Source organism: Caloenas nicobarica, chromosome 12, assembly GCF_036013445.1.
Source record: "Caloenas nicobarica isolate bCalNic1 chromosome 12, bCalNic1.hap1, whole genome shotgun sequence".
NCBI lineage: Eukaryota > Metazoa > Chordata > Aves > Columbiformes > Columbidae > Caloenas > Caloenas nicobarica.
The window spans coordinates 55,905-68,230 of NC_088256.1; the positions used below are offsets into that span (position 1 = coordinate 55,905).

Genomic DNA, 12,326 nt, shown 5'->3' on the forward strand with positions numbered 1-12,326 from the left:
GGTAATGGAAAATAAAAAAAACACAGATAAAATATTTATTATAATATGCTAATTGTCTCCTCTGTAGCCCAAGCCCTTGACAGTCATGAGCACAGATATTAAATGTTTTCATTGAAGGTGGATTACATCTGCCATTCCTTGTGAATGTCAGAGCTGTCACAAACCAGCTTCCATGTCCCCACTGGAGCAGAGCAAAGCTGGCTGCTTGGCAGCACACGGGCAGAGGTCCTGCTCCTCACAGCACACTCAGCCAGCACACACCAGAGAAAGGAAAAGCATTTCAGTTTGGATGATATCTTTAAAAAATGGTGTGGCTTTGCTAAGAGGAGTCTGTCCTAATCTTATGTTACCTTTTTCTTTTTTTTGAACAGAGCCCACATTCCACAAACAACAAATGTCCAACAGCAGCTCCATCACCCAGTTCCTTCTTCTGCCATTCACAGACACACAGGAGCTGCAGCTCTTGCCCTTCTGGCTCTTCCTGGGCATCTACCTGGCTGCCCTCCTGGGCAACGGCCTCATCATCACCACCATAGCCTGTGACCAGCAGCTCCACACCCCCATGTACTTCTTCCTCCTCAACCTCGCCCTCCTCGACCTGGGCTCCATCTCTACCACTCTCCCTAAATCCATGGCCAATTCCCTCTGGGACACCAGGGCCATCTACTATGCAGGATGTGCTGCACAAGTCTTTATGTCTCTCTTTTTCATTTCAGCAGAGTATTCTATGCTCACCATCATGTCCTATGACCACTACGTTGCCATCTGCAAACCCCTGCACTACGGGACCCTCCTGGGCAGCAGAGCTTGTGTCCACATGGCAGCAGCTGCCTGGGCCACTGGGTTTCTCAATGCTCTGCTGTACACGGCCAATACATTTTCACTGCCACTGTGCAAGGGCAATGCCCTGGACCAGTTCTTCTGTAAAATCCCCCAGATCCTCCAGCTCTCCTGCTCAAACTCCTACCTCAGGGAAGCTGGGTTTCTTGTGGTCACTGCCTGTTTAGCATTTGGATGTTTTATTTTCATTCTTTTCTCCTATGTGCAGATCTTGAGGGCCGTGCTGGGGATCCCCTCTGAGCAGGGACGGCACAAAGCCTTTTCCACGTGCCTCCCTCACCTGGCCGTGGTTTCCCTTTTCATCAGCACTGTCATTTTTGCCTGCCTGAAATGCCCCTCCATCTCATCCCCTTCCCCGGACCTGGTGGTGGCAGTTCTATACTCGATGGTTCCTCCAGTAGTGAACCCCCTCATCTACAGCATGAGGAACAAGGAGCTCCAGGACTCAGTGTGGAAACTGATAACTGGACATTTTCAATAACAAACAGCAATAAACTCTCATCCTCTGCATGGCAGTTATAGTGTAACTCATTGCAGGCTCAACCATTCTTGTTTTCTTGTTGTTCTTGTGGTGGTGTTTTGTGATGATGTTGTCATTCCTTTCCTAATTCAATGTCTGCCTTTTTTTCTCACCAAGTGTCTATGGAAATGAGGAGCCCTTTTCTTTCTGTTTTTAAAAAGAATATACGGCCCTGCAGTGTTTTGTTTAGTTTTATTATTCAACAGAGATCTTCTTTTAAGATGCTTTTGGAGCTGCAGGATCAGTTTCTTCCCTTCTGGTGGAAGTCCCAGCCTGGCAGCACTGCCAGGGAGCACCAGCGCTTGGTCTTCCAGAGCTGTTCTTGTTCCACTCCCACACTCTTCTTCTCATCCCTTGTGTTGGTGCAAGGCCTGAGTGCTCTGGCAGCTTGGTCACCGTCCTGCTGTGTGTCAGTCCTGTGAGTGCAGGCAGGGACAGGCAATGGGCACTGCTGTGACAGAGCTGGCCTCTAGAACAGTAGTTCTATAAAAAAAAGTGTTCTGGTTAGGGCAGTGCCTGAAGGCTTAGGTCTTCTTGCAAAGTTTCTGTCAAGAACATGCACAAGAAAGTGGCCGATAAATGAAACACCAGTGTACAGCTAAACAGTGTGTGTGTGCAGGGCTGGGCACACAGCAGTGTCCTCTTACAGCCAGGTGTCCTGCCAGAGACCTGCAGGACCAGCAGAGCAGGGTCTGGGCTGTGCCCGTGTGCACTGGACACTGTGCGGAAGCTGCCCCAGGGCATCGTCATGGACTGGCCCCTCACAGCCACCATTTCCAGCCCTGGCCTCTCAAACCCCAGCTCAGAGAGGTTCTTTGTCCCCCCATGGATTGACACTGAATGAGTAGTTCAGAAGTCCATGTTTGTATTGTACAGATGAGATGTAAGCACGCACATCATGTACATGAGGTGACATGAACACAAGTGAGCACTAACACTATCAACTATTCCTTGGTGTTCCATGGAGGCCTGTGGCACAGACAAGGTCTTGAGGTCACTTCATATTGGGAGGAACATCCTGTGGGAAATCACCTGAGTGCAGCACTGGGATGTGCTTCCTTGAACTGGGGTCCCTGTGTCCATTCCTCATGACGTGGGACATCTCAGATGAGTGCAGAGCAGGGTGACACACCACAGGGCTGAGGTGCCTCCCATCCTTTGGGAATGGCAACAGGAGGCCAGAGAGACACTGTGACTCCTGCCTCTGTGTGTAAAAGGGACAGACTCTGTCTCTGAACATCCCTGGGTGCATAAGGAGTCCATGAAGCCAGCTCAGATGTGGATGCCTGACGGAACCTGACATTTCTGTGTGTGACTCCAGGAACAAACCCCACTGGATCAGTGAGATTGATCTCAGCTGCCTTGGACAGGCTCATTGCAAGTGCTCCAGTCTGCTACATCACCCTTGCCTGTGATTCCGGATTGTGCTCTCAAAAGTGCCGTAGAAACCAGAATGGATCTGGGGTCCTTAGAAAATGCAGACCTCAAACCCATCTTCAAGAAGAGCACAAACAGGAAGTGGGAGAATTACAAGCCAGCCACCCTATCCCCCTTCCTGGGAAAGGGATGGGACACGTCTTCCTGCAGCCATTTCCAGGAATGTGAAGAACAAGGAAGGGATAGCTGAACACAAATGGACAGGGGAAAGAAAGCCATGTTGTGTGCAGGGCATTCACAAGGCCTCAGACATGGTGTCCTTCTGGGCAGGGTGGTGCTGATGGGGCTTAAGAAGTGGATGCTGGGTGAATCCACCACACAGGCTGTGGATGTTGTGTACTTGGACTTCAGTAAAGCCTTTGACACCGTATCCCACAGCATCTCCTGGAGAAGCTGCAGCTCATGGCCTGGATGGTGTATCTGCGATGGATAAAGAACTGGCCGGAGTGCCGGGCCCAAAGAGTTATGGTCAACAGAGCCAAATCCAGTTGGCGGCAGGTCACGAGTGGTGTCCCCAGGGCCCACTATATGGGCCAGTTCTGTTTAATCTCTTTATCAATGACCTGGATGAGGGGAATGAGTGCACTCTTAGTAAGTTTGCAGATGACACCAAATTGGGTGGGAGTGTTGATCTGCTGGAGGGTGGGAAGGCCATACAGAGGGATCTGGACTTGATGAAATGATGGGCTGAGAGCAATTGTATGAGGTTGCTGACCAAGATGTCATATGGTGTGGAATATCTCTTTGGTCAATTGGGGTCAGCTGTCCCGGCTTGGTCCCCTCCCAGCCTTTAGCGACATCCAGCCTCCTTGTTGTTGGGGCAGACTGAGAAGCACAGAAGGCCTTGAGGCTGTGCCAGTACTGCTCAGCAATAACTAAAATGTCAGTGTGTTCTTGAAGGTGTTTTGGCCACCAAGGCCAAGCACAGCACAGCAGGGAAAGAGTGTTGATGTGCTGGAGGATAGGAAGGTCATATAGAGCGATCTGGACAAGTGGGAAAGATGGGCTGAGGCCAATTGTCTGAGGTTCAACAAGGCCAAGTCCAGGGTCCTGCGCTTCGGTCACAACAACCCCATGAAGGCTCCAGGCTCAGGGAAGAGTGGCTGGAAAGCTGCCCGGCAGAAAGAGATCTGCGGGTGTTGATTGACAGCAGCTGAACAGGAGCCAGCGTGTGCCCAGGTGGCCAAAAAGGCCACCAGCATCCTGACGTCCACTAAGAATAGCACAGCCAGCAGTATCAGGGCAGTGACCTTCCCCTGTACTGGGCACTGGTGAGGCCAAACCTCGAATCCTCTGTTCAGCTCTGGCCCCCTCACAAAAGGAAAGACCTTGAGGTGCCAGAGCAAGTTCAGAGAAGGGCAGAAGAGACGGTGAGGGTCTGAAGAACAAATCTTATGAGGAGCGGCTGAGGGACCTGAGGCCGTTTAGCCTGAAAAAAAAGAGACCACCCTGTTCTCAACCCCTTGATAAAAGAATCAAGGAACAGACAAATCATTGTCACATTGGGCCTGCCAGCAGCACCTTGTTATTCCTAGAGATCAGTGACACGTCTGCCCAAGTACCTCAGGGACAGCAGAGATGCCACTGACAAAACACACGTTTCCTTCCAGGTCTGTCATTCCCAGCCCTGTTTCTCTCTGGCCTTGGGGACAGCAGGGCTTGCTCACTCTCCTGTTGCCCAATTTCAGCCCTAACTTTCCATCTGCCAACCACTGTGACATTGCTCTGCTCTGAAGTCAAACCTTTGCACACATGGGGACCTGGATTCTTGATACCAACCAGATTTCCCGAGGACTATCAGAGCTTGGCCGGGTGCTACACCTGAGGTGCCACAGCCCAACTGTGCACTGATGCCCTCAGCCAAGGGCACAGCCAGGACAAGCTGCAGCCTGTGCTGTTTGACATCCATGGAGTCACCGCCAAGGCGTAGTGGGACAAGTCACACAGCTTGGGGTGCTGCAATGGGTGGGTATAGGCTTTTCAGGAGAGACGGGCTGGAAGGGTCAGCAGTGGGATTCCCTCAAAGTGAAGAAGTTGCTTGGATGGATGGAGGTCCTTTACGTGGATCGTGACAAGATGGGTTTTCCCTTGTGAGTGAGGGCAGCAATGACAAAGCCCTGGGACTGTGGGGGCACATGGCCATGCCCCCCAACAATCTGGTGCCACCAAAAGCGGAGCGCAGCAGTCAGGGAGAGGCACCAGGATAAGGAGGAAAAGAACAGCACTGAAAGACTGAGCTAGGGAAACTGGAAATTATTTCCTTTTTCTTGAATAAACTCTTGATGGAACCCTGCTACTGCTGCCATTTTAGTGGCCTCTTTCAGGGCTCAGGAGACTCCTGGAGGCCGGGGCCCCTTATCTTTAGGGGGCACTGGGGGCTCTCCGGGCGAGTGGTCCCTGCCCTGGCCAGAAGTGGGTGGACTGCGACTGCAGCAATCCAGGGAAAGTCCAGACCTAGAGAAACTTTGGGGTTCCACTATCAGGAATCTCCTAAGTTTTAAAAGGAGAAGCGGCCAGCTTTGTATCAGGGCAGGAAAATAACCCCATCCATCATGAAGGTTCAGGACCAGACACATTGAGCAGTGACCCTGAGGAGAAGGGCCTGGGCACTACAAGGACCGCCACACAAGCCCGTGCTGCACGCTCACCATGAACAAGACAGCTGCACATGGGGCTGTGTTAGGAGGAGCATGGGGACCCAGACATCTGGAGTTCTCATCGATTCAGTTCAGCACTGGTGTGACCCCACACACACGGGTGTGTGCCAGTGTGCGGCTCCCAGTTTGGAGAAGCAGTGATGAACTGAAGAGTGTAGGGCTCTGCCAAGGCAGAGTTCAGGACCTTGTGCACATGGTGTGGGATGCTGAGGGACATGGGCTGCTTTGGCCCCGCAGTGCTGGGGAGGCTGCAGCAGTGTAGGAATAGCCTGAGAGTGCTTGAAGGCTGGTTTCAGAGGTGGTGGAGGTTTTCTTCATCATGGGAAAGAGCATGAGAAAGAAATAATGGCATACAGTGCAGCTGGGGAGGTCCAGGCTGGACATGAGGAGAAAGGAATGTGAGTGGAAGGGCAGTGCTGTGGTGGAGCAGGTCACCCAGAGGGAGTCTGCATCAGCCCAAGGTTTTGTGCTTCAAGGAACAGCTGGGGAGGATGGAGAGAGATCAGCAAAGAAGGAAGATGCTCAGACAAGAGTAAGGTGGGGCAGCAGGGGGGATGTCTCCAGCCTGCAGTAAAAGAGGCGCAGGTGATGCCACACCATTGGACAGCCTGTCGTTGAGATGTCCAAGGGATGTAAAGAGGCTAAAAGCCCCCAAAAGACATGAGGTCCTTCTCCCCTTAGCTATGGCTGTTGTCTCCAGCTCTGATGCCTGTGAGGAGACACCTTGTCCTTACAGCACAGGGGCCTCATGGCCTCCTTGTCCCCAGCCAGGAACCTAGGAGGTGTTGGACCATAGTTCTGCACTTGGCCTTGCACAGCCTGATATCACACTGTCCCAGGAAGAGCCCTGGGCAATGTGGGAGGGACAGGATCTGCCTTCCCAGGGTTGGGGGTCAAGGCTTGGCCCTTTGGTTAATGAAACACATCCAGGTTAACTGATCATCAGAGAGACCTTCACCCTGATTTTCCTGACCTGTCATCTCTGCCTCCAGGTTTCTTCTCTAGCCAGACCCTGCGGTCATTTCCTCAGTAGTGTTCCTCAGTGGGACCCATTAACATTACAAGAAACTTCGGAGTACGAATCTGACTTGGACTTCTTGAGAGGTTGCTTCAACTTCCTCTAGGGTCTGAGGTTCACGGACTCAGTGCCAAACCCACCAGAGGGGTCATTAAAGTGCCTTGGGCTGCTCCTGTGCTACCGAGGTGAGCTGGGCCCCTGGGACAGAGGGAACTCATGGCAAGCAGCAGCACTGCAGAGACAGCTCTGCCCAGGAGCAGCTCCTCTGCAAAGCACAGCAGGGCTAAGGGCTCTGCCTGGGAATCTCAGGGAGACGAGCAAGGCAGAGAGAGATTAAAGGTGGTCAGGACTGGGAGGATGACTGAGACCTCACTGGAGGAGGAATCATTGCAGCCATGGTAAGTCTCTGGGTGCAGGGCAATTAAGCAGTAGCTCCTGGAGGCATCTCTAAAGTTAGCACAGGAAGAGCTTGAGAGATCTGTAAGGAGGCGGCTCTTGTCAGCAATTTTGAACAGCTGTGAAGCTGGGTGAGCACCCAGGGGTGCCCAGGGCTGTCCTGCAGAGGAGGGTCCCTGCACCCCAGGGCTGTGTCGGGGCAGAGACCCTCCCGATTGCCAGGGTCAGCGCTCAGCCTGCCCGGGGAGATCCCCATGGTGCTGTGGGGAGAAGCTGTGGGGGGAAGGAACAACCCCTATCAGGGCAGGAAAGCTGCTTCTGATGTGGAGAGGATGCTGTGTGGGTCAGGGCTGCTCACAGCTCCAGGTGACCCCCAGGACTTTTCCAAAGAAATGCCTCAAAGAGAAGATCAATGCAAGGATTACCAGACAGATAGAGAGCTTTTCTGAGCCTTTCTTTTCTGTTTCCTATCCGATGGGGTGGGGGGTGCAGGAAAGGAGAAAAGGAAAATGAGCTCTCATGCTTGAACAAGCCACTGAGAATCCTGAGCTGAAACTCAGAGTCATCAGTACATCTGCCAGAAGCCTCATAACATCCCTTCACCTGCTGCTCTGCCTACGCACAGCACCAACATCACATCTGCTGAACCCGTCAGCCTTAGTCTGACCTGTCCTGTTTTCCAACCCGCAAACAGAAAGATGCCCCCAGGCAGTGCCCTGTGAACAGGCAGGATCTGTAGGGCCAGGGTGAGGGCACAGAGGGTGGGATGGTCTGTGAGCACTGACAGGGAAGACACATGGACAGGGAAACACCTTCCAGGGGGAGAATCTGCAGGAAGGAGGGAAATGATCAGAAATGAGAGGTAACTAAACCCTGAATTGTTATGAGAGGGGGAACACAGAAAACTCTGTATGATCCCCTGCAGTGCAGATCCCTCCTCTGAGCAGCCCCCTCACCTCCTCTCCCACCCAGGAAAGCCTCTGCCCTCAGGGCCGGAGGCTCCAAGGCATGAAGCAGCTCCTGTGCAGCCAGAGCTCCAGTTCCCTCTGCAGAGCACAGGGGCTGAGAGCAGCTGCCCAGCAATGGTGGTGTGTGGGAGGTGGCTGCACAGCTGGGGAAGGGTGACACTGTCTGAGTGCCCGGCTGCCTCTGCCCTGGCCTCTCTCACACCCACCCTCACCTCATTTTCCTTCTTGCTCCACTGCTCTGGGTCACTGCTGTTGTGATCTGGTTCTTGCTGTCAGGCTCTCTGGGGATGGGAGTTTCAGCTGCAGAGTCACAGCCTGATCTTGTGGGTCCTTTCCTGCAGCTGTGTCCATGGGAACAGGTGTCCCAGCTTTCCTCTGACCTATGGGGCTGTGGGCAATGCAGTCTGTGGGGCTGGGGAATGAGCTGAGTCTCCCTGAATCAAATGCCATCATTAGGACACTTGGATATCTCCTGGGGGTTTCCTTAGAAGCTCTGAACTACCCTCTAGGAAGCAAACCGGTCCTACAGCATCTGTGTGTTATCTGAAAGCTCCATGAAGAATCGCAGAGCTGCTGCGACAGAGAAAATGCTGTTGGGTTTGTGAGATGAGTGGTTTCCAGGCTAAACATGGGATGCTGAGACCTTAGGAGAGGGTGAGACATGTTGCGGTCTGAGGTGGATTCCTCTGCTCTCAGCAGTGCCTGGTGGCTTTTCAGGGTAACATGGGAGTGTGATCACCATCTCAGAAAGGTGCCAGCCCAGGGCAGCTGGAACAAGAGAGAGGGACAGATGAGCTGCCATCACTCTGCACTGACCCACAGGCATCCTCTGGTCTCGCAGGACTCGCTCTGTTCTCCCTGGGTGCAGCAGAAATGGTGAGGGTTTCTGAAACCCAAGAACACTCCCCAGGGTGGAAGGGGAGAAGGAGCTGTAGAAACAGCAAACCTCTCAAACTCAGTTTCTCAAGTCTGGGGGTACAGATGCTGACAGTCCCTTCTGCACCAGGAGCAGTTCCATCTGACAAAGCTGAACCCCAGGACTGGCCCCTGCCCCACCCAATCACACAGGGTCAGGCTGACTCCTCAAGAGCCCCTGGGCAGAGACCCTGCTCTTCATTGCACACTCATCAAGCACTGGCGAGGGCTCCAGCCAGGATGTTCTCCTGAAAAAGAAAAGTATCTCTTTGTGTGACAGGGTGGGTGGTTCTGTGGGATATGGCTTTGGTTTTCCCAGAGAAGTCTCATCTAAACCATCACTGTTTTCTCCTCCATGCACAGGTCCTTGTGTTCACAGGCGGAGCAAATACCCAACAGCAGCTCCATCACCCAGTTCCTCCTCCTGGCATTCACAGACACACGGGAGCTGCAGCTCTTGCACTTCTGGCTCTTCCTGGGCATCTACCTGGCTGCCCTCCTGGGCAACGGCCTCATCATCACCACCATAGCCTGTGACCAGCACCTCCACACCCCCATGTACTTCTTCCTCATCAACCTCGCCCTCCTTGACCTGGGCTCCATCTCCACCATTCTCCCCAAGTTCATGGCCAGTTCCCTCTGGGATACCAGGGTCATTTCCTTTGCAGGATGTGCTGCCCAGGTCTTCTTTGTATGTTTCTTATTTGGTGCAGAGTATTATATACTCACCGTGATGGCCTATGACCGCTACGTTGCCATCTGCAAACCCCTGCACTACGGGACCCTCCTGGGCAGCAGAGCTTGTGTCCACATGGCAGCAGCTGCCTGGGCCACTGGGTTTCTCAGTGCTCTGCTGCACACAGCCAATACATTTTCACTGCCGCTCTGCAAAGGCAATGCTGTGGACCAGTTCTTCTGTGAAATCCCCCAGATCCTCAAACTCTCCTGCTCAAACTCCTACCTCAGCGAACTTGGGCTTATTATGGTTAGTGCCTGTTTAGTTTTTATGTGTTTCATTTTCATCTTGCTGTCCTATGTGCAGATCTTGAGGGCCGTGCTGAGGATCCCCTCTGAGCAGGGACGGCACAAAGCCTTTTCCACGTGCCTCCCTCACCTGGCCGTGGTCTCCCTGTTTGTCAGCACTCTCATTTTTGCCTACATGAAGCCCCACTCTGTCTCCTCCCCATTGCTCAACTGGGTGGTTTCTGTTCTGTACTCAGTGGTACCTCCAGGAGTTAATCCCCTCATCTACAGCATGAGGAACCAGGAGCTCAAAGATGCACTGAGGAAGGTGATTCAATCATTTTTTTCTCAGCACGTGTAAGATGTTTCTTTCTTTTCAGAAATTATTTGCAATTCATTTTTGAACTTCCTGTGTTGTTGAAATTTTATCTGTGACACATCTTTTTGTCCAGGATTGTCTACATCCACTCCAGTTTGCCAGAAGCATGAGCCCAACCTTGTCTGAGCCATGTCCTCTGATTTGTTGTTTGTTTTGTTTTTTTTTATTTTTCTGGCATGATGTTACAAATGGCCTCCTGTGTCACATATTTGGAATAAAATGGACTTAGTCGGTGCTGGTGTCTGCAGGTTGGGCTCTTCTTCAAAAGTGAAGGTCAGGAATAGGCTTAAGATATAGCCCCTCTAAGCCTTCTGCTGTGCTGTGTTTCGTCCTGGGCACAGGGCAGGAGAACATGCGGGGATGTGTTCAGGAATGAGCCTTCACGTGTGGGTGCCCACTGCCAATGGAAATGGTGCACGATCGGCAGGGGTATAACTGGGACTGTCTCTCTGTGGCTTTTGGGCACAACTGCCTGGCAGAGCAGCACCGCCACCTCAGGTCCATCCCCAAGATGGCATCCCTGGAGAAGAGCAGACCTGTTTCTGCATGCATGAGTTCGAGCAGGCTGTTCTGTCACTGGTGCGGCAGGAGAGTCCTGGAAAGTCCCCAGGTCACACGTCTTGTGCTCAGGTGAGTGACTGGCTCAGTGGGGCTGCCACAATTGGGCAATAAGGATCTCTCTGAAACAAGAGCAGCAGACACAGGGAGACACTGGCCTCCATCTCCTCATGCCATGGCTGAGCCCAGCCCTGGGGCTGATGGGGAGAATGACCCTCTTCTCTGCCCCCAGCAGCTGCTGTGCCCTTCAGAGGGGCTGGGGCTGTGGAGTGAGTGCCCAGAGCTCTGCAGCCCCCTGCGCTGGGCACGGCCGTGGGGCCAGCCCAGACTGGGCTGCTCTGCTGGGCTGGGCTGGAGAGAAATGGGCTGTGGGGAGAGCTGGGGAGGGGCTGTGCTGAGCTGGAAAGTGCCCGGGAGAGGAAAAAGACCATTGTATAGCTTGGGGCCACGGGTGGCACTGTATGCAGTGGAGGGGTTGGAATGCATGGAGCTGACGGTTGGCGATGGCAAAGCTGAGAGCCTCTGGCTGGGTAAGGACTAAGGGTCAGAAAAATAAAGCAGATGTTGTAATGGAAGTCTACTATACGCCATCCAGCCACAATGATGACACTGATGAGTTATTCTTCAAGGAACTGAGCGAAGCCTCCAAGCCATCTGCCCTTGTCCTTATGGGAGACTTCGACTTGCCAGATGTCAACTAGGAATATCACACAGCTGGCACCAACAGGTCCAGAAGATTCCTAAAGCATCTGGACGATAACTTCTTGGTGCAGGTACTGAGAGAGCCGACCAGGAAAGGTGGATTCCTAGGTTTGATTCTCACTAACAGAGAAGGTCTCATGGGAGAAGTGGCAACTGGTGGCTCCCTTGGCCACAGCGACCACGAAGCATCAGGTTTAAAATCTCTGCTAATGTGTTCATTTTGCTGTCTTATGCGCAGATATTGAGAGCTGTGCTGAGGATCCCCTCTGAGCAGGGACAGCCCAAAGCCTTTTCTACCTGCCTCCTTCACCCTGTATGTCAGCACTGCCACGTTTTCCCACCTGAAGCCCCATTCCATCTCCTGTCCTTCCCTGGACCTGGTGGTGTCTGTTCTGTACTCAGTGGTGCCTCCAGCAGTGAACCCCCTCATCTACAGCATGAGGACCCAGGAGCTCAAGGACTCCATTAGGAAAGTGATTTCATGGGTGTCTGTCAATACTGAGAAACTTCCCATCACTCTCCACAAATAATATATGATACATCCCACTGCAGGCCTGTACCCCATTTATTATTTTATCCTTTTAATTTTTTTTAGCATTACCTGTATTGTTATTTGTAGTTATTATTTTTCTGTATAATTATTTGTATTCAGCTTACTCTCATGAGAAATGAACCCAGTATGATTTGAAAACATCTGAAACCTCTGTAAGTACTTTTCTAACACTGTGTCAGTGCTGACTCTCTCATAGCATTTCTGTAATAAAATGACACCTCCAGAGTGCAGTTCCTCAAGATTTGGTCGTTCTGCCAGAGCAGCTTTCAACAACAGACCCAGGATTTTCACTCAAAAGGGCCTGAGGAAAAAACTTGTTGTCACGTTGGTAGCTGATAGACAACAAAGGTGTGATTTAAGACACAACCCTTGTTGTCTGTTGACAGTGGAGATGGGGAGTGGTCATGAGATACAGTCAGA

At 52.3% G+C, this 12,326-nt stretch overlaps 1 protein-coding gene across 1 annotated transcript; it reads left to right on the forward strand.

Moving 5' to 3' along the window:
- Positions 1-394: 394 nt before the first annotated feature.
- Positions 395-11,883, forward strand: LOC135993596 (olfactory receptor 14J1-like). Its single transcript, XM_065643548.1, has 3 exons — positions 395-688; positions 9,434-9,910; positions 11,695-11,883. The coding sequence occupies exons 1-3, from the start codon at positions 395-397 to the stop codon at positions 11,881-11,883; spliced, it is 960 nt and encodes a 319-aa protein (XP_065499620.1).
- Positions 11,884-12,326: the final 443 nt, after the last annotated feature.

What these genes read in the sequence shown, in the direction of transcription:
- LOC135993596 (XM_065643548.1), top strand. Translation starts at nt 395, where the DNA reads ATGTCCAACAGCAGCTCCATCACCCAGTTCCTTCTTCTGCCATTCACA. An exon ending in ATGCAGGATGTGCTGCACAA is followed by an intron (nt 689 to 9,433) that starts GTCTTTATGTCT and finishes TGTGCTGCCCAG; the next exon opens with GTCTTCTTTGTATGTTTCTT. An exon ending in GCACTCTCATTTTTGCCTAC is followed by an intron (nt 9,911 to 11,694) that starts ATGAAGCCCCAC and finishes ACGTTTTCCCAC; the next exon opens with CTGAAGCCCCATTCCATCTC.